We start from the raw sequence: 26,688 nt of genomic DNA on the forward strand, positions 1-26,688 counted from the left end.
TGATTTCAAAACCCACATGCATAAACAATTTTTCCTATAACACATTTTCTAACATTTCTTTCAGTTTGGAACTGAAAGCTTAAGAGTTTTGGGGGAAAGATGGTTCTCGCATTCCTTCCCAGAAGGAATATACTGAAGACCTCCTAAAAGAGCAACCTATAATTGTTCTAGGCTGCTTAAGATAGCAAAGTGAGATAGCTCTGACCTCATTTTTATCTTTCTTTGTACACATCAATGCTTTCAAGTGTACAATTCTATTCCATTTTTTGGATTATTGTCAGTCATATTTCTCCAATGCATTCAGAAAGACTGAAATTTAAAATTAACTCAGAGAACTTAACATGATCTCCAGTGTATGTCTGAGAAATACCTATAGTTATTCCGAAATATTGTGGGTTTCCGCACTTTATCAGAATGAAGAATTGCAAGGTCCAAATTTCTGCCTTCAGGTACTTGATCTTTAATCACATTTGACATTTGTGACTGCTACTTTCACAGATCTGTATGAAAAGCAGAATTTGCTTGTAATATAGTATATATGTCAGGATTTCTAGCTTTCTGCTTTCAAATGAGAGCGCTTCAAAATGTTCGTATCAGAATCATGCTTTCCCTGTTAAGTTTGGTGGAAGTTGTAGATACATGCTGTTCTGCTAAAAAGTTCTCTGGAACTATTTATTATTTATATTTTCTGAATTTATTTTTAAATGCTTTGCCTGACTGCACGTATGGTTATTAATTTTTAAAAAAAAATGTTGTTGGTTGAGACTAAAACATGATTTTAGCTCAGAAATACATTGACTAATTTTTCAGAATAGTTTTATATTCTTTATTTTTATGATGATGTATAAAGAATATTATAATTTTTAAAATCATGTTTTGAAATCAGCAATTTATTTGGTTTTTTATAAAGTTAAAAATTAGAGTAGAATCCTCAGCGGTTTTCCACCTTCAGAAAAGCAAACAGATTTCATCTTGCCGTTTAAAAAATGCTTAGAGAGAGCAAAACGATTACAGAAAGAGAGAATAATTATATAGGAACACTTCCTTAGCATTTCTTTTCAGGGGCACAACTTATATTTTCATATACGTGACTTTTGTAGATGACACACAGAGGGTTGTTGTGGAATTGTATCTATGCACTCTTGCAAAGTGATTAAACATTTCCTAAAGCCTACTGATGCACAATGGATGAGGCTTACGGCTACTCAGGATGCTATTAGCTATGCAAACAAAGATTGAGTTTCACAAAGGGAGGACAGATTAATTATTTGGCCAGATCAAACTGTCTGTGTTAGTTAAATACTTACGTAGATGTTGATTCTGGATTTCTTCAGTAGCACCATTTTCATACAAACCTACACATCTCATTTTTACAGACAGAAAAAAGTTTAGAAAATGGTACAAATTTGTCTCAGGTATAATTCAGTCTACTTAAGTAATGTACATTTGAGCTGACTTTGGCCATTTCTGTCCTCCTGTATGATTTTGTGGGAGCACTGAAGTGCAGTTCAGCTCTTGTTGGGCAATGTGTGCCACCAACACCATGGAAGTGTGCCCTTAGCTGTATGAATGTGTAAATCTGCTGATGATCTGGAGTCTCAAGTAGGTGCAACAGCCACAATAAGAATATTTTTGATACTGTTCAGCTGTTCTGTCATTTCTTTCTTCTTGAAAATTGCTCTGAGCGTTTTATAATAATGTCTTTTTTAAAATATCAGTTTAATCAGGAAAGCACAATATTTTAATGAAGGAAACTGTCTGAGAAAAAATTAGACCTATCATTAAAGGTAGAGGCCAAGACATTTAATCATCTCTGGTTAATGAATGCCAGATTCTGAATTCAGATTCCAAATTAAAAAGGATTTTTTAACTTCCATTGACCATGCATTATTTTAAAAAGGAGTACCTATATGCTGTCAGGCAGAACATATTCAAACCATTTACAAATATGTTTCATAAATACAATCTAGTGGTGCAACAGCTGGGTAAGTGATAACACTTGGTCTTAGGGTGCATCTGCGGTAGCGTCTTATTTTGGATGAGAAGCATGCTTTTGAAGCGAATCTTCAAGATATTCTTGCTTACTTCAGCATGGTTACTGCCATGGAGCAGTTGTGGAGCTTGTGAATTGAATCCCTTTAGGTGAAACTCAACAGGAGGGTGTGCTCCTTGCCAGGAGCACAACGTAAGTCCTCCAGATGGAAATGGGCCGATGGTCCATGGGACCAGACCTGTGCTCGTACAAATAAAACATTTCTGATGCTGGATAGTGTAGATGTCAGGACCACACCCTTCTCCTCCTTTGTGCTTTTTTTTCTCATGAAGAAAACATCCCTCAAACTGAATGACTCCCTGGATGATGAGAAGCTGTTTTGCAGATGTCCCAATATACTGCCTTTGCCTTCTGGGTAGCTTAGGCACGGTTCTCCACCTGATTGCTTACATAAGCAAGCTGTTGATTTGCAGTGAATCAAAGGGCTTGTTTGGGTAACGATTGGAAGGTCTGAGTTCTTCTGTTAGCATAAGGTAAAGAAATAACTAACATAAGAGATCTCAAAATCAGTCGAAGGTAAATTATGTCAGATCTTACGTCTTTTCTTTCTCTTTACATAATATTCATGCTAGTTTCCAAGAACTTCAGGTAATGAGAAACAGCGTATTTTCATTGACTGTTCTTGATCAAGCTGCACTACATGACATGTAAATTGTGCAAGAGATAAAACTGTAATCTTGTGTTCATCTCATAGGTAGAATAAGGACATGCATAAGTAATTTCTCCTTATGCTGCATTTACCGATGGAGAACAGAGCTTCACTGCGATAACGGGGCACCCAGCCAGGGTTAGGACTTCTCTGTTTAATCTTCCTTTGTTTCATATCTCTTGCAACTTCTTCCCTAGGGAAGAGATTGTGTCTTCCTACATGTCTCTACAATGCTTTCTGTTACGAGATCTTCGCTGATGCCTCTGGGAACTCCCGGAGAAATAACTCATAATAACATTATGCCTGCTAAGAAAGAAAACAAAATAAGATGATTTCTCAATAGCTGACCATAATAGTGATAAGAGTTATCCAGATTACAACCAACACCAGGCACTGAGCTGGTTTTGTGACTCTGATGGAGTACATCAATCCTCAGCTTCAAGCTGCCTACCTGGCTGAGCGGTGGTTGCTTGAAAATTTGTTAAACTTCTACAGGTTTTTCCCTCCCATGTGTTTTTTGTTAGCAGAACCAATTATCAGGGTAATAGGTCAATTTAGAAAATAACAATATATGGAACAGATGAAGGAGATTGCTTGGAGGTAATTGCAGGCAACCCTCTTTCTTCAAGTCAGCTGTTTGCAGGATGGCTCTGCAGTGGTCCTGGAGCAGTGGGCCCTGCCTGCTCTTCACATGGGAGAGCGCACATCGTTGCCCCTGGCTGCAAAATCCTCCCGCAGCTACATGTGCATAGGCCTGTTTTACTGCTTTGAGCTTCAGGCTGTGGTATGTGCCTCAGGCTTAGTACCCTACAGGGATTTTTACTTTTCTCACATATGGAAGTTAGCCTGGAGCTTTCTCAGAAGCAGCTTTCTTAGGAAAAAAGCATTCCACTTATTAGCCCAGACTTTCTGGAGATGGGTTTAAGGTTATTTCTTGCTAGGATTTTTGCAGTTCTCTGTAAATATCTTTATTCTGACTGGTCCTGAATGTGCCTCTTAAATGCATCCCTGAAGAATCCTGACGTTTTACCGACTGCACCTGGGGAAGGACCCTCCACTCCGGCAGGTCCTCTCAGAGGGAGGGAGGGACCCTCTGGTAGAGCAGACACACAGGCATGTCCATGCACCGACCTCTGCATGAAAAGGTTTCTGTCTCCCTGCTGAAGCCACGCTGAGGGCAGCTCCTTGGGTGTGGAGAGCCCTTGCAGGCAGAGTCACTGCTGCGCCAGGGCTGGGAGCCGGGGCTTGCAGAGCGAGAGGTGCTTGCCCAGAGGAGCACGCACTGAAACAGGGAGTCTCTGCAGCACCCTCCCTCTTGTAAATTGCCCGTTTTTAAAGTCTCTTTCTTATTGCTCTTTCGGTTTCAAAAAACAGTTGTTCAATGACAGCACACTCAGATCCTTTCACTCTTGTACCATCGAGATGTCTGATTTTTATGATTTTCAATGTGCGTGGATATGTGTGCTGACACGTCCCTCTCTGACAGTTTGTAAGACTAATTGTTTATGGTTGTTTTTTTCTGCCTATTTGCTGAACTTATTTTTTTCTTACCATGAGCTGGCATCATGCAGATGTTTACCAGCAGCATGAAAGTGAAAAATTGTTTCACATTCATGAGAAATACTTCCCAGTATTTCGGTAAATACAGCTTTTGCTGTATGCTCAAAGCTTGTTTTTACTGCTCTTTCTACTTGTGGTTCTACAGATACAGCTTTTTTTTGTTACTGTCTTTAGCTGAGGTTTCAATACTCCATGTCTTCCATTTGTCTAATTTAATTGTATTGCTTATTAATGTAACTGCATCTGCTAAAGATTCATTAGTTTGGCTTTGCATTAACCGTAGGTCTCCCATGTGCTCCGCTGTTTTTTCCACCGCAATTAAAAACCCTTAAGACACAGTATTTCCTCTACTGCCTCTAGATTTCCTGTGAATTCTCTATACCTGTGGTCTCCCACTACACCTGACAAATTGTTTAATGCTCTGTGTAGACTTCTGAAAATTTACAGTATTTACTGGTGAAGGAATGGTATGTATATTCTATGTGCCAGACGTGCCATAATCGATTTGCGTGAAGCTTTTCAGCTTCAGTGTATAGCATGTCTATGCTAGTTTCAACACTTTGTAAATTTTCCCTCTTTATTTTCTTAATTTCTTTGAAATATACTGTGTTCTCCTCAGGGAAAGTAGTTCCCTGGGCTTCAGTATTAATAATCCCATAGACAAAAACATGTCTGACATTGAATTTCACTATTAGGAGTAGGAAAAACAGTTTATGTAAAATAACAAAATCAGTTGGGTAGTAGGGTCATTTAGCTGTATCTACATGTCTTTTCTCTAAGAATTGCTCATTTTCGTACAGTTCCAAACCTTACGGGTTTTTCTGAAAGTGGTATTTCAGAGAAATATTTTCAGAGAAATACTGGCAGAAAGGCTGCGATGCGGCTGTGCCCAATAGCATAAAATACTACAAATTCTGTAAAAGAACTTTTTAAATGGGATGCCCAGTTTTAGAGGGCATTTGATGTTGGAAAGGAGGATAGTAGATTGCATTTTGTAAGCTTTTAAACGTTTGGATGCCTGTATAAAGCACTCCTTTTGTGTGCATAATTTGAACCTGCTTATGAGAATGGAGTGAGCAGGTTTAGTGCTGCTGAAATGGGGAAGAAGCCCCATGCTGGGGATTAGACTATGTGGTCAAAATTCAGTATCTCTTAGGTACACCTCATGCATACTAAATTAAACTCAGGCAACATATTAAAGACAGTAAATTTCGAACCACGAAGATGGGCTTCCTCTTGTCCAACTTGACTTATCTACAGGTCTGAGCCAGCTGCTTAAATGACCTTACAGTGGCAAAAATAGCCATTTGTATCATCCTAGAGGAGGTGTCTGAAATGCATGAGCTCAAATATCCCCTGTATAGAATCATAGAATCATTAAGGTTGGAAAAGACTTCTAAGATCATCAAGTCCAACCATCAACTCCCCACCACCATGACCACTAAACCATGTCCCTAAGCGCCTCATCTACACATCTTTTAAATACTTCCAGGGATGGTGACTCAGTCTCTCTCTCCATTCATTGACTGAAGACAGAACCCAGATAACCAGCCTGTATTAGATATGTAGCTCTCAGATGGATGAATTAGGGGACACGTGTCCCACCAAAATGGTCAGGGGACAGAAGAGATTGTGATAGGAGCAAAAATTGCAAAATAAACCTTTTTATTTTAAATTTGCCTTTAGGAAAAATGGATTTTTCTCAACTATAACCCTATGTAATTTTTTGGCACTGAGCTTAGGATGTGACTAGTGAAAACAGGCCAAGCATATCACCAGAAAAAACTTAATTATTTACTTAAAAAACTTAATTATTTAGCATTAACTGAAAAGTGTTACATTGGACATTTTTATATAAGCACCAAAGTTTTTCACTGTTGAACTCCCTTAGAAAAGGGAGCCTCTTTTCAATTAAAGAAAGGCCTTTATTAGAGCACACCAGCAGCTGCTAGTTAATCTTCATGTTCAGTTTCAGAGCAATCTCTGATAAGGAAGTAAAACCTCCAAAAAAAACTTGTTGCCAAGGGTAACTCTGCTTTTTGACAGTGGAATGCTTTGGTAATACCACAGACCCCAGTGTGAAAATACAAAGGGACTCCAGTTTAAGAGACTGATTGATTGAAAGCCAGAAGGGCAGCCTTCAGGACCTAAATGAGGGCACTGATTTTTAACTTGAGTGATACCAGACAGTAACTGCTTGTTGTTCTCTGGCTTGAACTTTCACGTTTTGCTAAATGTGATAACTCTAGCAAATTGCATCATGCAGCCTGACATAAACAAATGTTCTGTATTTTCCTGTACATTCCCCTGCAAAGCCATTTCAGCTTCGGTAAATTAGGTTGCAGACCAAACGATCATCCTACGCTGCAGAGCTTGCAAGCTCTCCGCCCTTTGATCTGGAGGGCTGTCTCTTCAGTGCAAGCCTGAATTGGCCCATTAGGCTTTGCAGTGTTAAAGAATCATCCAGCTGAACTGACTGGATGTTCAGTTTCCCAAGCAACTGTCTCAGGAAATAACAGAAATACTGTCTTCTCTCATATTCTGCTAAATTATTTCATATGTAAATTATTTCATATATTATTTCATTCTGTGATCAAAGATGAAACTACATATGACCACAGATTTTACTGTTACATCAAATTTCATATTTCTTAGTGGAACATATTCTTGTTTTGCAGTAGACTTCTTTCATTTCACTTGTACGTCTTTAAAATAAGAATACTTAAACTATGCAGCTATTGCTGCATTATTTATTCCATATTTGGTATGCAAAAATAATCTACTTAATTTCTGTCATCAGCAAACTTGAACATCTAGTTAATTTAATCCAGTTTCTTTGATTTTTCTTTTTTTTAATTAAACAACATCCATCCATTATGGCAGTGTATTGACTATGCCAGCACGTGGTTGGAAAATATGTATTTCATGTGATTTTCTGGTTAATTGAAAGTTAGAAGTTATGTAATTTCTAGTTGCATACAAGTGTTAGATGACAGAAGCCTTAATTTAAAATATGACCAACGGTGAGCATGGAGAAGGGAGAGTACAATTTTTGTGAAGCTCTCTGAGTTTCACCTCCCAATTCTGAGATGATCTGTGGGGTGATCTTCAGGAGGGGATTGCTATTGATTAACCCCGTTTTGTCTTGTACCATGTCTTTGTTTCTTCTTCCTCATCCTTAGCTTTGTGTGTGGTTTTAAAGTAAGCCTGTGACTAGGCAGTGCACTGAAAAGACAAGCAAATTGTGTCTAGGAGTTGTCTGCAGCCAACCATTCAACACTTCTTATCATAGCAGGCAATAAAATATTTCAGAGTAGAACTGGGCCTTAGATGAGCAATTATAAAGCATCTTCTGTGCAAATACCAGAACAGCAGGTTCATAGGTAGTAAAATCTGACTTGGTGGGACTTGCACAGTGTGATTCTAGATGGATCACAGAACAGATCTCCCTTGGTCCTACTAGCATCTTGGCATTACTTCTGAAGATCAACTTTCTAATTCAGATAAGTCACATAGTACAGCATCTTAAGTAAATTTTCTATAGGGCCACATTTAATTGCTCCAATGTCATTTAAATGGAGAAAAAAATTCATTTCCGATCTAACTGTTTAAAGTGTTTCTCTTCAGCACCAACCTCTCCCTCTGCAACGCCAGCATTAGCTACTGGGGTTGGTTTTCAGAGAATAATGTTATGATACCCTCTCCATCTCTGATTCCACTTGCAATGCAGCTTTGTCCAGAGCATAGATTCATTGACTCCCAGGGGTAAAATAGAAAGAAAGAACATTAATAACAGTGGAAAAATAGACAGACAATAATCAGACAATACCACTTCACCACATCCACACATAGCATACGTGACATCAAAATCACATGATGACAACTGAACCAGAGGTAGATGGTGAATAGCTTCTTTTTGCACCAAGATTGAGGTGAAGTTTTACCTGGTATGAAAATAATTTACAACTTGGATCTAAGTAAAATACTCAAAACCCCCCCCTTAAATCCAAAACACCCTAACCAGAGAAAAAGTAAGCGTCTAAACAAATTACTATAAACTGCAAACTAATGCACTTCCGTCTCCTTTCTCCATCCCCTCATTTCAGTGACCTTTCCATTACGGTTTCTTAAGTTGCTTGGACTGAAACAGTGTCTTTCTGTTTTATGAAGTGCCAATTACAGTCTTGGTTTCTAGAGAATTAATACAGTCTAATTTTAATATATTATTCTCAAGTCACTTCAAAAGAACCATGTTATCTGAAAAGGGCCCTTGTTGTGTGACTTCATGGGTGCCATTGAGGGGTCTTGGAGCCCTACACAAGGGTACCAGGATCTGGCTTGGGGTGAGAAAATGTGGAAATCATAGTATTAATGTAGGCATTACCTAACCGCACTTATTTTGTAAGCCATCTCATGTTTGTATGTTAACCCTGCAAATATAAATTTTTAGAGGGTTATGAGCAATAGTTCCCAAGATTTGTTCTGCTGACTCAGGAGGCTGTGTCATGTCAAAATCATGAGCCTTGTGCTTATTTTACCCCATGTTTTCCCTTCAGCAAACTTTAGGTGCCAGAGCGTCCAGGTTGGTGACTCCTGTAGAAGCTCAGTATCTGAATGCCTAAGGTCTTTCTCGTGTGTGTTCCCTTTTGATAGTCCTTCACAGAAGTCAGCATTTCCTTGTCAGAAAACACGTTTCCTAACAGTACACCCCAGTATGTGTAAAACAAGAAATGGACACACTGTAAATTCTCACATGCCCTGTCTTTGGGAAAAGCTGTACGTTGACTCCCAAGCAGGAGGAGAAAAAGTATGGTGTTATTAAGCTACATGATCGAAGGAAACATTTTGCAGTTGTACAATAGAATTAAAACCTCTTCCATTGCCATCGCAAAGAAATAGATAGACATCGCTGTGCTTGAATGGTGATTTCATGAACAAAAGGAAGTACCTTCGTTAACTTTATTATTTATACTATTCAAATTATATGTTCCTCTTGAATAAATATAAACTCTTTATAGACTACCCATTTTGGCTTTAGATCTGAAACATATTTGGTTACATATTACTTTATTATTATGTTGTTTTCACAAGAAAGTAAAGATGTTGCTGATTAATTGCCGATTAATTCTGCTTGGTGTGTGTCAACTGTGCTGAGAGTCTATGTCCATACCGAATACCACAACCACTCTGCCAGTGTTTCTGCTGCTTAGGAGTGCAATGAGGGTATTGCCAGGAAGCGTAACCGAATGAAACATGTTTTTTCTTGACCTGAGCTTTTTATCAGATGCTCCTCAGGGTTATACTTTTTAACTATTACTAAATGCCTTATCTTAAATCTTCAGACATACCTCAGGCAGAAACAATGTTTTATGAATATTTCTTTGAGGTATAATTCTTTTGGATTTAGTCTAAATTACTGCATGTCTTTAAAGTCTGAAACTCTTTATGAGTGGGGGAGTTCCAGGAGATTAATTAGGAATAAGAACTTAGGAATGGACGTGATGGCAGAGAGAACAAGAAGCCCTAAACCCACCTCTAGTTCTCATTTTTAAATGTTTGGTTTTACTGGTTATTTTGTTGTTTGATTCCTCTTTCCTAATCAAGATATTTAAGTTGTTCTGCACACTGACCTATGGAAATTCTGGACATACAGTGTAGTCATTAGCAGTAGTATGTGGGGACAGAAGAATTGGTGTGAATTTAGAGATGCAGACTCCTCTCCAAGCTAACAGCACAGCAACAGTAACTTTTAGCTGAAAGTACATATTCGTTTCCAATAAAAATTCTGCAGCTTAAAACGGAGGTGTGGTAATTACTTCTTAATGTGGTATACTAATAAAACTTTAATAAGAGCCTTCATCAAACAATACAGTCATTAAGTAAACAAATCCTTTCTTCTTTACACCAAGAACAGGAAATATCTGTCCTTTGAATAAGGTTTTCCATTCATGTGGTAAGGACTTCTTCTCCACGGTGATGTTAGAATTTTTGTTCTGCATTTTAAAGTATATCCAAAACCAGTTAAACCCAAATGCCAACAATATAGCTTAAATAAATAAATAAGCAAGTCAGCACTGTTATTTCAACTTGGGATTATGTCCTGTATTTGAATCTTGCTTTGGAAAAAAAGCCCTCCACACATATTAAGGACGAATCATGCAAATTTAAATGCCTTAAGTTGTATGGAACCTCTATTTTTGGTATGGAAAATTTCCATCCTCCAAGGAAACCTTACCTAATCACATTATGAGGTTGGGGGTGGGGATGATTGCTGTTGCCTGGACCTTTTTCTCCTCTCCATCTCTTTTGTATTAAAATATGAGAAGCAAGACATATCACTAACTACACAAGTTACATTTTCCTCCAACTGGAAGATTTGAAACATGTGTATGAAAATAATTTGGATGAACAGTTTTGTGTTTGAAAGACAATTGAAGTTAAGCAGTAATGCTCCCTGATTTACATAGATGACTATCAGTGAACCAGAAACAGTGGCTTAGCTCTGCCTCCTGCAATTCACTCACCAAAATGTACACCTTTCTAAGTACGCAGCACAGTATAAATTCGGAAGCACTTGGGACAGAGAGCAATTTAAAGGGCTTGGTTAGTAATGAAGACTGAATTTAGGATCTGGATTGTACAGTGAGAAAACCAGAAATGGGCTGTGTATATGCAACTGATACGGCTGATCTCAGGAAACATTATGGCAGCTAGTCCATGCTAGACTGCAGCTAGCTGAGCGTTGGAGGTATCTCTTTCAGCCCTAACTATTCTGTGGCATTAATTTAATGCTTTCTGACAGGCAGGGTGGGGTGGGGTCGCTGGGAGGGTGGTCCCTGCCTGACCCCGGGATGCCTGAACTCCGGGCTGAAAGTCTGCAGCAGATTAGTGTCCCAGACGTGACGCTGGCATAGGCAGGCTTTTCTCCTGACATGAGATAGCTGTTAAGTTGTTAGGGTTAAAATCCTAGTCTGCCCTGGAGTCATGGACTTAAACATCTACCCCAGCTCAGAGGCATATTTCCCGCTCTTGGGTTTTTGCTCAGCACACCTCTGGGTTGTATGCGAGAAGCAAAGTTAGGCAGAAAGCAACTAGTGTTTTTCTTTCAGAAGATTTATATGAAAATAAACCCATATTATTATTGAGTTTTTTTCTGGAATACGTGGAGTTTTTACTGAAAAAGACCCAACTTTATTAAGCCAAGTATTCTAAGCATTTGCCTTTCTGAAAAAATCTAAAACCTTAAAAGAGATGTTTTAGATAAATATTTTTTCATTCCACAACTGCACTTTTGAAAAGCAAAAAAAAATCAGAAAAAAATCTTGATGATTCCTAATAAGACGACATCATGTCTACCTTTGAAGAACTTAGAAAAGTTAGGCAAATATTTCAATATATGTACATGGTACACATTTGTGAAAGAAGTACAAAGACCAGAGTAATCAGTAAGAAGGTAATAGTTCTTCCTGGGGATGAGTATAGAAAGCAGAGACCCTATAACTTAGTCTTCTGCTACAAAAATTCTCTCAGGTAAACTCAGCCAATACTCAGTTTCACAACCATCACTTTTTGGTCTGAGTTAATCAGGGACATGGCAAACTCATATAAATAAAATAACCAACCACAGGCTAGAAACGTTCTTAGATGCAGCAGTGCCAGGGCAAAATCTTGTGTCAAATTTTTGCTCTCAATTTTGAGATTATAGAATAATGTTTTTTCCCTGTGTCACCACCGGCTACATACACAAGGTATTGTGTGAGGCTGTGGCCTTATTCAGAGTCATTTACATGGCAATATACCATCCCATAAAGTCTTTAAACTGTAAGATTAAGTTGAAGCTACCTTTTGAGCTGGAAAAAATAAAATCATATTTTTCACTGATATTTCAGTGTAGAAGCATCGCTGCAACAAGATGAAAAACCTGTTGCCATTTTCGTATATAAAAATTAATTCAGCATTTTTTTTTCTGAAGTTCAGTGGGCTATATTTGGACACTATGGAAAGACTATGGATATAGTTTGCTAACTTTCATCATTCATACAAGCGAGCATGAAGAACAAACCACAGCTGTTAACATCAAAGCAAGCAAAGCAAATAAAAAGGGAGAAAAACAGGAATAAGCAGGAAAGACTTCCAGGTTTCTGGAGATATTTTTCCCTTGTAGGGAATCTAACTTCTTGGACCATTTGAACAGTTCGCATTTTCATCCTGTTTAATACATTATACATTAGTACCTTGACCCTGCTTATCAGCAGCTTGAGATGCAAGGCTCTATTATGTTATAATTTTGGCTTGTTTTTTTAAGAAACAAATACATGTGGTGCATTCAGTTTGTGCAGTAGGTAAAGGGATAATAGGAAATACAGAAGACGGGAAGAAAAATTGAAGCTGAGTAACCTGGCACTGGCAGATATAAGCATTTTCTTTGTTCATATGATGTCAGCCTGTTGACTAGAATAGAGCTTCTGTTAAATTAACAGGTGGAAAGCACACGTCTTATCTGTATTAACTAACCTGATAATAAATTGAAAATGTTTGTTATATTCTTTGAAAGTCAGTATTTTGAGAAGTGCGAAGAGATACGATGAAAGGAGCTGTATAAAACCTCTCAACCTGCCCGACGAGTACAGGTCATGCTAACCCAACACCGTAACTGCAACCCATACCTTTAATTGCAGAAGGCAGTGTCTTCATTTTGCATTTGAATGCAGTGTATTTTAAATACCTCCGTCTTTGGAAACCCTGATTTGATGTGGTGGTGGATTATAGTACATCTATTATTTTTTATCTCTTTTAGTGGGAGTCGGGTAGGTTCATATACGTCAGTGTGCTCAGTTAGAAAGATCTTTTGCCCAAGCTTTCAAGAAAGGTAGAGAGGATGCAGAAAGTAAGTCATCATGAATAATAAAACAGGAGTTTCTTTCTGCTTTCATGAAAAGCAGGGGAAATTGTGTCTTGTTGCATGCACTTATTTTTTGCAGTCCCAAACGCTTTCGACATTTTGATGTAGGGTGGATATAAGGCTTTTGTTATCTGAGCCTCTGGCAGTTAGGAAATGTCAAGCAGAAAATGCACTTTCCCTCAGGGGAAGAAGCCACGGAGGTGCCCCGGTGGTGCAGTATCTCTGCAGGCTTATTCACGACATGGCAAAGAGATGAACCCTGGCAGCTGTCTTCCTTGCATGTCAGCAACAGTAGAAGCGCCACAGATGAGCCTCAAAGAATGAGGCAAATTGGGGAAAACAGGTAGTTATATGCATGTTACCTTTCAGTCTCCTTTCAGCCTCTTTCTTGACTCCCTTGTCTAACAAGAGGTGGGTAGGAATTAGCAAGGAAAGAGGAAGGAACTACATTTCAAAGTCACAGGTTTCCTCATAATTATTGAAAGTGAAAGGCGGATTTGCATTTTCACTGCAACTCATCTAAATTACTCAAGTTATCGGTGACTGAAAGTGTCATTTGAGAGTCCCCTTACACTACGAGAACAGAGTAAACAAGGCTATGTATAAATAAGAATCCAAATAAAAATGAATTGTTCACTTAAATCTGCAGACTTTATTGACTGTTATGTACTATGCCTATTTTTATCACATTTTTTCTGTATTTTACTCCTTTGCCCTAATTTACCACAGTAAATTATTATCTTTTCATAAGTATTCTCTGTTTCCCGAGACAAATTAGTAAGACAGTCATGGCATGGTGACTTTTCAGGGCTGGTCTACTATTATTGTGACTGGAGATCTGCAAAAGTAGACCTTAGCTTAGCTTAGCTTTCAGATGTGATTTGGGGGTTAAAGACTATCAAAGAAGCAAAAAACTTTATGTTTAAAAAATTCAAATAACTGGAAACTTTTAACGTGTGCATTAAACAGTCCATGTTTTAAAAATGAATGCCTATAGTTAAGGATCAAGGCTGATAAAGGGCTGTTAAAATAGGAATAAGCTTGTAGGAGATGAGCCCTTTGAAATTGTGTTATCATTCATTGGGGCTGCAAGTACTCTGGAAACCAGGCCACCCTGATCTAGATATTTAATTGTAGATACCTGCTCTAGCAACTAATTTTACACCTGGGACTACTTATGTGCGCATTTAAATGCATTAGTGATTTGCTGAATTTGGCCCCATTGTTCATCATTGTTTGTAAGGCTGGCCAGAAAACAAGAATTTTGTTTATTTGGAAAAAAAATCAGGTTTTGGAATTTCTGTTCAGCTTAGAGCAAACTAAGCTGTACAGATGCTCTTTGTGGAAAGTGAGGGGGGAAGAGGCAGGCAGCTTAAACAACCGACTTACTCTATAAGCTAAAATAACATGGCTGAGTAACTGGGGCAGCACTCACCTGGGATGTAGAATGGCACGTTTAAATCCCTGTTCCAGTTAATCACTACAATAGAGAATTAAATCATATTTCTTAATTTTCTTTTCTGCTGACGTTATTCTAGTAAGTAAATATAGTTAGCTATTCATTGATCAGAGAAAGGGAACCCAACATGTCTAGGGGGTCTGCCCCTCTTCCTTCTCTCATTTCAATCAGAAATGATGTTGTGATCCTTAAGGAGCTGGCTATTAAAATATTTCCATACATTTCTGGGAAATTTTTGGTCAATGAGATTTTCCTAAGATTTTTGTTAATAGATTTTTGACCACTCCTAATAGTTTCTTTTTTTCTCTATTTGTTTAAAAAAAGAGAAAGGTGGCGCAAACAAGTTGTAATAAAAATGTGTAAAAAGTGTAACTTCACTGCTGCTTTTCATTATTTTTTTGTGCATCTGAAGAAGATAAATTGTCCTACAAGATGTATCCCTTAAGGGATTGTTCTAGGTTTTTTGCTTTTCTTCAGTAAAGAAAGCTGAACAAACCTACTTTCTGAAGTGCTGTTGCTGTTTAGGTAACCGACACTAAGAAAGAGATGACAGGATGTGAGTTTCTAATTTTGGTATGTCCCATTGTTTTGAGGGGAAGCCGGTTTTGAAGCAGCGATTGTAAGCGCAGCAGGTGCTGGGATCTTGTGGCAGCAGGCAGAATTATCGCATGTTGGGACAAAAATACTCTTTTTTTCTTGGTAGATACAGGGATAATATTCCCATAACCATTTCCCTGACTAACCTATACATTATGTGGAGATTCTGAATTCTTGAGATATATACTGCCATTTAATGTATAAGCTGCCATGGTATGAGTGTGTTTTGGTTCTGCAGTATTTGGATAAATATGCGGGTGTATGACGGAGCAGAGGGAAGAAGCAACATTAAGCTGAAATGGATTTCTGAATCTTTGCCAGTCAGTGATATATCTGGGAATAAATTATTACCTGATAGGAAAACTGACTCTTATCTCCTTCAAAAATACCTTTTACTTCCATAGTACAGTAATTCATGATGATGGTAACACTAACTGAAATAGGGATTACTGAGAACAGTACAGAATATCTATTGTGAAGTATTTCAGTCTTGCCATCAGAACAAAACTTTGGTGCATCCGTGCAAATTGGCATCCTTCCATTGACTTCTAAGTGCAGTGAAGTGGGTGGGTTTGGGTTGTGCACTTCTTGGACAGACATGCAGGTAGGTACTCAGCAGCAGCTGGACTCCCCGAGAGCCCAACTTCGATGGTATTTTGCAGATTCATATCAATGAGGGTGGTCTTGATATGCACAGGCTCTGGTTGCTTCTTCCTGCCCTTCCTCTTTTGTAATTGGTTTAGTGGTTTGAACAAAGTGCAGAGAGATAAATTCCTGGGAACAATATTGTGCTGACAATATTTTAATAATATAATAAACTGTTATTGCTTACCCTGTTCTGGTCCTCTGGTAGCTGGGGTTTATGTGCTTGCAAAGCAAATGGATGCAAAGTTAGGATATATATACATTTTTTGCCTGTTTAAAATACCTTCTCTTTCCTGATATTAAAAGGTGATACTGCATGGAACCCTACATCTTAAGAGTTGTATTGCCAAAGCTTTACTTTTCTTGTAAAAACATTAATGTTTATCTTATTCAACTTGAAGGTAAGATATGATAGAACAGGATGCAATCTTTGAAAGCAAAAGCAAAGGAAAAACTCCTTTCTTTTTAATACTGTTTTCTATATGCTGATATTTTGTGGAGTATGATCTTTCTGAAAAGCAAAATAATTTTTTTCAGAAGTATTCGTGTTTGCCCTGGGATTGTAATCTCTGACAGAGATGATTTAACATCATCCATCCAGAGAGTGAACACTGTTATGTGGGAATGAAATAATTTCAGCCTACCCTCAAGTTCAGCGGTCAAATTATACTGGAGGCACCCGGGCGTCCCTGAGAGCCCTCCAGCTCATCAATGCCATAAACAGGCTTCAGCACTCGACCTTTCAGGAATGACTTCATGTTAATAAAGTCTTTACAACTAAGCAGATTGTAAAATAATTTTAATTTCTTGTAGATGTCAAAAAAATTTGAAAGTCCATCTTGAGCTGCTGCGGAATGTGGGGTATACCTCCAGGCTCACCCTAGATGTACAGAATCTACGGGCAGCTCTAGTTTGTACTAGAAATAGTACAAAAGAGGCAGAAACAGGGATTAAAAGTTCTGAGTAGTTCAGATACCGATCAGGTTTAGCTGAACAGACTTTCAGCTGGCTTATACCCACTTCATGCTGGAATGTGGCTAAACAAGATTGGGCAGGAAGAAAGACAAGTGACAGTGCAAGACTGGAGTGGGAGAAGGTTGAAGAAGACAGATGGCAACAGAGGTTTCATCAAGACAGTGAATTTTCTTCCTGCCCCCCGTTGATGCACTTGGGCAATGACGTTTTTAATGCTTGGGGTTGCTGAGTGCTGAAGTAACATCTCAACCTAACTACAATCTAACGTCAAGTCTCCTCTTTTAAAATAAATGCACCATATAATTTTTAGTTCTGTCTGCATACCTGGATTGAAATAGTCATGCTTGAGATGTGTTTTCTTTCTTTTTCTTTTTCATTTTAACATTGACAGGTTGAGCCATTGATCCAGAAAGGCCATGAGAATCTGGTGCACCATATCCTGCTCTACCAGTGCAGCAGCAATTTGAATGACAGTGTGCTGGACTACGGGCATGAGTGCTACCACCCCAACATGCCAGACTCTTTTCTTACATGTGAGACGGTCATTTTTGCTTGGGCCATTGGAGGAGAGGTAGGATGAATGTCTGTCTAGCATGGTTCATCAATGGGGCTTTAGGAGGGTGTGTATCATAATGAAGCTTCTTCCTGTGATTACTTAATCTGTCTGTTTTTAAGGGTACACAATCCCAATCCCTAAATGCCTCACCAGTAAGTCCTCAACTTCTTGTTGGCCTCTTAAGTTTGAAATGCAAGGAACAACCTGAGTGACAAGCTAAAAGTAATGAAAATAGTATAGAGAGAGCTGATGCCTTAGGGGAAGAAAGATGACTTGGGAGCATGGAAGTCTGTCTCCATATCAGCTTGGCCCATCTGATATGGAAACACACTGCCTCCAGCAATGACCACTATCTGTTATCTGTGGAGAATGACAGAAGGAAAAGCAAGTCTCTGTAGGTGACTGCATAAAAGACATGGAGGCAAGATTTTCCAAATGAAGTTCGACATGGATTTAATTCATTTTGTGCCTCACCAGGACCTGGTTACAGTGTTGCCCCATTCAGGCATATCATTCTGAAGTTACCTACCCAGCCCAAAGAGACATCATTTCAGTGTAGGAGTGATGCTGTGTCAATGCAGAGCCAGCACAAGGACCACTTTGCTCATGGCAACGGGGCATAGCTACAGAAAACACAGTGTCTAATGCCATGTTGACCCCAGGCTGTATTTTCAGCTTATTTCATATGTTAATTTAGGCTGCAGTTAATGCTTTCAGCTGACATAAGGCAGCATCACTGCTAAAAGAATCCCACCCCTTCTTTATCGCCTTGATTGACTGTGTGCCCACATGGACGACGGTGTGGGCACAGAGAGGGACTGGGGTGACGATAGTTTCTGGAGCCTTCATTTGCCAGCCTGCCATCCAAAACTGTCTTCAAGTGCTGCAGTGTGAGGAAGCCAGAGCTGCTACAAGGACCAGTCAAAAGAAGTTTAATCCACTATAAGCATCATCCCTGATGTATGCTTTGTGCATTTTTGCCATCAGCTATGCTCTGACCTAGTATTTGTACTTTCAACTCTCTTAATCTAAGTGAAATAAAAAACTCATATAAATAAGTTATCATTTGACAAGCACTATGGAGGCTTTTGCAAGGATGATCCCGTTGTTAAAGATCTGTAGAGAGGAACCTGGCAGCTCTGGATTACATTCAAGTTTACTGGAGAACTCACTTCACTTACTTCAGTTTACCCTTATGCAGAATGGAGGTGATAATATTTATTACTATATACTACAATTAATTCATTAATGTCCATCAAGCATAAGAAAGTTGGGATCTCAAATTGCACATTTCAGAAAGTTAGAGTCTCAAATTGCATATTAAAATATTAGCTATATACTCTAAAATGATGCAGATTAATTCCTGTAAAAGTGGATATGGTAAATGAGTTCACTTAGAAGATACTGGTATTTCGTTCTGAATCAGGAGTGAGTTTCTGAAGTAAATCTCCCGGTTATCCCCACTTACCAAGCTCTGTTTATCACCACGAGTGGTTTGAGAACTTGCACAGCCCCCTGTGGGATGAAGTTAAACTGAACGTGCTGGACCCAGCACCTCCCAGCAATAAATGGGGTTCAGTGCACGGGGTCTGACCAGAGCTTGTCCAAAGGAGCATCGTTTGGGGACAGTGGGTCCAGCACAAGCTGTTGCACTGTACAGAGCTTTTGCACTGCATGGCTTGCTAATATAAATGTAGCCCTGAAGGTCATCTTTATTGTTCAAATCATTTTATTTAGAATGCAGTGATTTGTGCAGAAAAAGCAATCTAATTACGTACAGCTTCAGTATTCTCTGGAAATTACTGCTTTTAGAAACAGGGAACATTTTAAATGTAAATTCACTTTTTCATAAGAGTTTTATTGCCAGACTGTTGGTTGATGATATGTTTATACATTTAAAATGGAATTTTCCTTTTCCACTCAAGCAACAAATACAGGATAAATAATCATAAGATCACAGGATAATGCAGGTTGGAAGAGACCTCGGGAAGTCTCTAATCCAGGCTCTTACTCAAAGCAGGGTCAGCAATGAAGTCAGACCAGTTTGCTCAGGGCTCTATCCTCTAGCAAGCATAGGATCTACTATTTTATATTGACATAATTATTTAGTGTATTGAGTATATAATAAATACATTATGCCACAATGCCATGTTCAGAAAGTTTTAAAAGAAGTTACCTTTGTAAATTTTATCATTAATATGATTGTATCATTGCAAAAAAAAAAGTAGATGTATTTATAAAAAGAAATTAACTCTTAACCATGGCAAAAATACCTTAACTCTGTATGCGTGTGTTGATTTCCAGGGCTTCACCTACCCTCCTCATGTCGGCTTATCCATTGGCACAGCAGCTGACCCTCAGTTCGTTCTTATGGAGGTACATTATGACAATCCATTATACACAGAAGGTTTGTACTCTCACACTCTTTAAAACATGCAAGATTGGAAAATGTCTAGACACAAGTGCTTCTCCTTGCATTGCATGGCAAACAGAGCAAATACAAAGCTAAGGCTTATTTTTCCCTGCTCAATAGTTCATGATTCCCAGTGTTTTTCTCACTGCACTCAAAAGCTTAACCTGAAGTCAGTCGGAGATTGATATACCAAGAATTGTGGACCAGGCAAATACATCTCCTTTTATCACTACATTCTCCATGTTATCTCTCGCTCCCTTCCTTTTGCTGGGAAATCTAATGAGGCTGAGAGAGGGCAGCACAGCACCCAGACTGTGAGACAGCAACACACGGAATAAGCCTTTTATTACTTTTTTTAAACATTTTTTAAAGACATCTACCTGAACTGTGGGCAGTTTCTGAAGGTGAAGTTTAGACTCAGGTTGCTAGACCATTCACTGGGTAAAAGCAGTTTATCTTAGAAGATAAACTTTTCACTTGTAATGGTGTTTTTTAATCTTCTTTCTAAAATTAATTTATATTTAGAAGAAGCAAAAGGAAGAAACCAGGGAGCCCCAGAAAATCTAGGGAACTTTGAAGCCGACTTTTGGAAAGATACTTTTTTGTTCTTAAACAAAAGTTTATTGAGCCACTGTACCTGAGAATATTCTGGTGATTGCTATATATGAACTGAGTAAAACCCAGTGCAGCGCAGTGTACTGGCCTTTCTTTACACTCCCATGTGTTTAAATAAGATTCTCTGTGTGGGTTATGGTGTTCTGTCTTACTGTTATTCCCCCTCTTTCTGTTGTTCTAGATGAACTATCTCAAAACTCTTTTATTTAATGATGGACTCTTGCCCTTCAGCATGCACATTTGCATGGGATACAGTAAACTTCATTTGCATCCTTGGTGTTGCATGTTTTTCCATCAAATATTACCTGAAAGCCTGAGAGGTCGCATGCAGAAAAACTGTTTTCGAATTGGTCATGTCCCCAAATTCACTATTTTATTGTAATCGACTGTGCTGTATGATACCATTGTTTTAGTTCAAGTGGCACATACAAAAACTGGGGATCAATAATGTTTCGTTTCCTTTTTAAGTAATGGGGACAATTTTGCCTTGTTGGGACAGTCTCAGGTGAACACAGGGTCCCTCCAAAGACCTGGGAAAATTCAGACAGCATAGGCAGAGCGGGGTGTCTGTAATCCAGGTCATGTTTCTCCCCTCCCTGACAAAATACATGGTATAAGATCATGCCAGGAGTGGGAGGGAGTAGACCTGGGAGCTCCCACTGCTTCGGGTGGGGCACACAAGTCCTCCTGACACAGCACCCAGCCTGCCACTGGGTCACCTTCATTCTCCCATTTCGGGATCTGCATTTTCCCAGCTTAGGTCTTGCGGTTAAAGGCTGCATTGTTACCCTCACATTGTGATCTGGGGTAATGTTTTCCTAAGGGACTCAGATTGGTAGTAAGCGTTGGCTCCTAGTTAGACTCAAAAATGTTTGAATGGCTCCTAACTTGGCTGGTTTTGAATGTTTCTGTTTATGAAATCCTTAGCATTCACTTTTAATTGGAAAGGTGGCCTCTTTTGAGATTGTTTATCAAAAACTCTTACATATTGTAAAAATTTCTGGCATTTGTATGTTAGCAACAAGCTTGAGGGGGAAATACCTCAAAGGACAAATTCAAGTTGATGAGATTATACAAATAGCTTCAGAAAGGGAATGAGTATGGGTTCCCAAACATGTGAAAATTGGGATATTGTGGGACAGTATATATCACCTGAAATGTCATGATTAGTATATTGCAGAATGTCTCATAGTTGATTACCACTCTTAATTGGCTATGCATAGTTCATATCCTTTGTTCCTTAATAATTATATATTACTCTCTGTTAGGTATTTTAGTGACTGGGTGACTTAGTCCCTGCTCTGCCCCTCTGTCATCTTAAAATAGCCTGCTGGTTTCATGTTGTTGTAAAATTTGGTTTCAGGCACTGCTATGTCTGTTATGTTTTTTAGAAGACCGATATAGGTCGCTAGGAAGCCTCTTACCTTCTCTGAGATACTGGGTAGGTTTTTTGCATTTTTAATTTTCAAAACTGGAATTTGAAAATGGATGACAAAGAAGAAAGTAAGAAATGAGCTAACAGAATGTGGGGCTTGTGCAACACAAATTAGTCTTTGGTTTTTGCTGGTAGCTTTCCTAATAAAAATGGCTAAAACAAGAGAAATAATTATAAGCAGTTAGATGATAGAGGCAACATAAATTCTAATTAGATACACAAAAAAACTCACATGGCTAAACATTTAGATGAATGAAGTAGATTCATACCATTTTGACTCTTAAAAACCACAACCTTTTTACATCAGGCTTTGGTTCCTTAAACTACTTTTTGAAATCAAGAGAAGTCCTTGAGTGAGTGCAGTATTAAAATCCTATGTAGTCCTCTTTTCTACTTTACTCAAGGTACTGGTATTATCTTCAAGTTTGGGATTTAGGAAGCCAATTTTCATAAGTTTAGTTGATGCTCTCTTAACTGGGGAGATTGCAAAAGGGATGTATTTGGACATCTGAGGTATGCTGTAACATGACAAGCAGTCCAAAACAAAGAAAGAATATAATTAATGCTAGGGGTCAAGGTGAAGGAATAGATAAATTCACAAGTAGAAGACAACACATGGCTTAAAAATTTTAAAGAAAAAAACCCCACAACAACTTTAACCTCTGCTTTAAATATTCCATTTGAAAATCATACATGGCACCTTTTGAGGTCTTATTATTTCCTTGTATTGTTTGCTCTGCCTGTGATCTACCTTCTTTTCTCTGAGGTCCATGTTGGATAACTTAATGGAAGGGACACAGGGGCTACAGGCAGCACGTATTTTTCATTCGCATCTGAGCACGACAGACATCAACATACCATGTTTAACAACCCTCCTGTGGGCTGCCCCTTTTTATTATTTCCTGCATATAGTTTGACTCATTTCCAGGTTACTGAGGTTGATTTCTTGATTTTCATGTAAAAAACTTAGGGAAAGCCTTGAAAAATGTGAAACAATTGGATTTTAAATTTTTTTTTAAAATACTGATTTACAGCCATGGCTGACTGTGTTCTTTTGTTGCAGGCTTGATAGATAACTCTGGTCTGAGGCTAATTTATACCCCAGTTATAAGGAAATACGATGCTGGGGTTATTGAAGCCGGTCTTTGGGTCAGCCTCTTCCACAATATCCCACCGGGCATGCCTGAATTTGTGTCAGAGGGTCACTGCACACTGGAATGTCTGGAAGAGGTATGTCTCCTGCCTGAATCCATTGGTTTTCATTCTTAGAAATAGTTTTGGACAGCCTCTTTAACTTCTTGGGAAGATTGATAGTTACCGGTTAAAGACATGTGAGCAAAGGCATCTGCTACAGGCTGCCCTCCAGAATATTGAATCTTTTTGATCTGGGTATTTGGGGTGCTCAGTATTCAGGCTGCTTTACTGATATGAGTAATGCCGGATGACACAGTGCTTGCGATGATTTAATTGTGTTTTCAATATATAAGCATACATTGCTTTCCATGGCAAAGCTATAAATAGCCTGGAATAGCTAGCCCAGAAAAAATGTTGAGAGAGACTAATAAAGATCTGTGCATGTGCAAAAGTCTCCTAATAGTGAAGTGAAAGCCCGAAAGGTATTCTTAGACCAGCCACAGAAACTGAAGACCTGAAATGGTTTTGCCCAAAGTACAAAATTATGCATTCATTAAACGCTTGGTTTCATTAGGATAATCTAAATATCTCTACAATGGAAACATTGTCTAAAGTCTGTGACTAATATATCACAGGAGATTCTCATATACTTTGTCATTTATAGAGAAAGGTTGAAGCAATGCTAGTTATGATGTGGTTTGGAGTGAAGGACAAATTAGATATGGAATTTAGATTTGTTCTTGGTGGTGTTAAATGTTGTGTATTGTCATAGCATTTTGCAGCCTAAAAACATTTGAGTAATCTATTACCGTGAGGCTTCTGACCTTAAGGCTGTACTTGAAAGATATTGTGATAACAGATTATTTCTACCTTGGGTTCTGAACAAGAGTCAAAGTTTAGCATACCAAAAGTTCAGATCTGTAGATCTCAGCTAGAATGGGAGTGATGTCAGATTTGTGTCAATTTGGAAAAGTTAATTTTAAAATGTTTTTGACCTGGAAAAAAGTCTCAGATGTAGGTGAACGTATAGTATTTCACTACCAGTTGACTTGAAGATGGGAAATAGAACATATTATAATAACAACTTCTTAAGTTAAAGTGCTTCTCTTGGCAGGATATTGATGGTAACATCATTCATAACTGCATAGAAATTCTTTCTCACAGTAAACATCCACATTCAGCAGTATTGGCCAATAGCAGCAAAATAATGTGCAGGGTTTAGTATAATACCCTTGAAAATCTTAATCTATTGAGAATTATTGGCAGTCTAGTTGATTTTCATAAAAATTGTGTGCATTAGGAGTCAAAACATGTTTTTATCAAAAAAAAAATCACAGAAAACAACCAAGACTTTTTTGTATATAAAACCTTAATTTCACATACGTATTTGTTTCTGCTCCAGACTGCATTTTGCTGTAAACTGAGGGAATGTAAAATGCATTTATTAATATATTTTCACTCTGTTTGTACATTGCATTACATTACATTACACTGCATCTGGGCACACTGATGGTGTTGGTTTCCCCTGGCCAGGCTCTAGGTGCTGAGAGACCTGCTGGGATTCAAGTGTTTGCGGTACTTCTTCATGCTCATCTTGCTGGCAGAGCAATCAGGATGCGCCACTTCCACAACGGCGAGGAGCAGAAGCTGCTTGCTTATGATGACGAGTTTGACTTCAACTTCCAGGAGTTTCAGTATCTGAAAGAAGAAAGAACCATCTTGCCGGTACAACACTCTCAATTCTTTCCCTGAAAGTGTTTAAGAGATCGTGTGCCTAACATTTACTCACATTTAGGATTAATTTTCCACTTATTGCAGAGTGACTAATGCATTAAAGTTGCAGTGTCTCGGGAGACACTACAGAACTGGCTTGGCCCATCAATTCAAGTTATTCTTTGGGTGCGTTTGGTGTCCACACCTACTTGATTTGAACTTTACTGCTATACATGTTTGAACAAAGCAGATTGTAAAATGACACGTGTGCCTGGTTGTGCCATCTTTGTGCATCCAGCCAGCTGAAGAATGGAAATACCACTGCGTGGCTTTACGGAGCCACTGGAGCCAAGTAGCACATCCTGAGCATTTGCACACAGCAAGTATCCAGCCTTGCAAACATGTGTCTACAAATCAGCCAAGTCTTCTGTTTGTTTCACATTTTTATTTGTTGTTGGGAGTAAAACCCTGTGCTCATGTTCCACATGAGGTTTCACTGAGTAAACAAAATCCTTCGGAAGAAGAAATCACGCAATTCTATCTGCTGTCCTTGTGAGAATAATGTAATATATCTTAGAAAAATCCCAACTACAGTTATATTATAAAGCTGTAGCTATCCATAGGTATTGCACGAAAAGAGTCTACATTTTTTTGGTTGGCTCACTCATTTAAAAATTATTCACTCAACCTTTTTTTATTTCCAGCTGGCATCTATTTTTGAAGCTTTGGCCTGAGGACAGAAAGTTTAGTGCTGTAAAGGTTGGGTGCTTCAGATCTGACCAGCAGAGCAGCTGGAGATGTGCCTCCCCGGGTGCACGTGAACAAGCCCGTTACTTGATAGAATTGTTCAGATGCAAAATATCAAACAACTGGATTTTTTTTATGATTGAAGCCAGGAAGGGAAGGGAGGTGGAAAGACCTTTGGAATGACTGAACTTCAAGTATGGTCAGGAGCCCCATGGTTTAAAATTCCAGGCTTCTCTTCAAGTCCCTTCCTCTCTTATGTCTCTTCTCCCACACTGGGATACTTTGATATTTGTCCTTTAAAGGCAAGAAGCTAAAATGCTAACTTTCTAATTTAATTTCTACAGCAAAACATGGATGTTCAGGTGCAGCATTTACTCTTTCAAGTCCAACTGCTTGTACTCCACTGGGACTTCAAAGACAAACTGGTGTTACCTCCTCCAGGAAAGAAGTGTTGAAGGGTTTAGGAAGAGGGCTGGCAGAAGATGACAGGTTTGCAGAAAAAGCCTGTAATATTTTTAGGAAAATCCATGCGGATTATAGAGAAAGGCCTCTTAAAATTCAACAACAAAAGGGGGTAGACAGCAGAAAGACTAAAAGAGGTATTTGATAGTATCAGCAACTTAAAAAAGACAGCTCGAGTAGAAGCAGGAATTCTTTCTCTGAAGTGAGCATTTTTCATGCCTTTTATTGTTTTCATCTTATGCAAAAATACCAGTACAGCTTTACATACATCATTCTGGTGTAATTCGGACTACGGTCTAATCAATTAATTATTAATACTAAAAATTTTCATAGAAGTTCTTGTTATTCTCTCCTTCTGCCAACTCTTCCAAGGGTGTATCCTTCTTTCAGCTCATGGAGTCCAGGTTATTTGTTTTCTTCACGAACTAGCACTCTCTTCTGAATTTGGAAGCAAAAGATCTAATCATCTCACAGAAGGAAGGCTTTCAGTGATAGTTAGCCAGTCCATAAACCACGAGAGCCAGAGACCTCGCTAATGGAAACCAGCATACTCCCGCTGGGAGCAGCAAAGCTGTACCAGTTCATGCTGCTGCAGAAGGCTCTGTCTCCGTTTGGCTGACACGAGGCTGACGCACCTTCTCCAGCAGCCCGGAGTACAGTTAGTGCTAGCATTGATCTGGCATGAGACAGCCCGCAGGAGAGGAGAAATTCTCAACCTTTGAAGGGTGATCTGATTTTTTCAGGGAAGATTAATACAATGGGTGATAGGGAAA

General features: G+C 38.7%; 1 protein-coding gene across 1 annotated transcript in view; it reads left to right on the forward strand.

Annotated features, from left to right (window-relative positions):
- Positions 1 to 26,688, forward strand: part of MOXD1 (monooxygenase, DBH-like 1) — a gene marked incomplete at its 5' end in the record, with an annotated part of 38,753 nt that overhangs the window by 2,499 nt on the left and 9,566 nt on the right. The window contains 4 exons of the mRNA XM_009580910.1: positions 17,232 to 17,411; positions 19,701 to 19,803; positions 22,923 to 23,089; positions 24,527 to 24,718. Of these exons, the coding sequence (XP_009579205.1) occupies positions 17,232 to 17,411; positions 19,701 to 19,803; positions 22,923 to 23,089; positions 24,527 to 24,718 (642 nt within the window). The remainder of the gene's footprint in view (positions 1 to 17,231; positions 17,412 to 19,700; positions 19,804 to 22,922; positions 23,090 to 24,526; positions 24,719 to 26,688) is intronic.

The sequence above is a fragment of the Fulmarus glacialis genome, unplaced genomic scaffold, assembly GCF_000690835.1.
Source record: "Fulmarus glacialis isolate BGI_N327 unplaced genomic scaffold, ASM69083v1 scaffold43710, whole genome shotgun sequence".
Lineage (NCBI taxonomy): Eukaryota > Metazoa > Chordata > Aves > Procellariiformes > Procellariidae > Fulmarus > Fulmarus glacialis.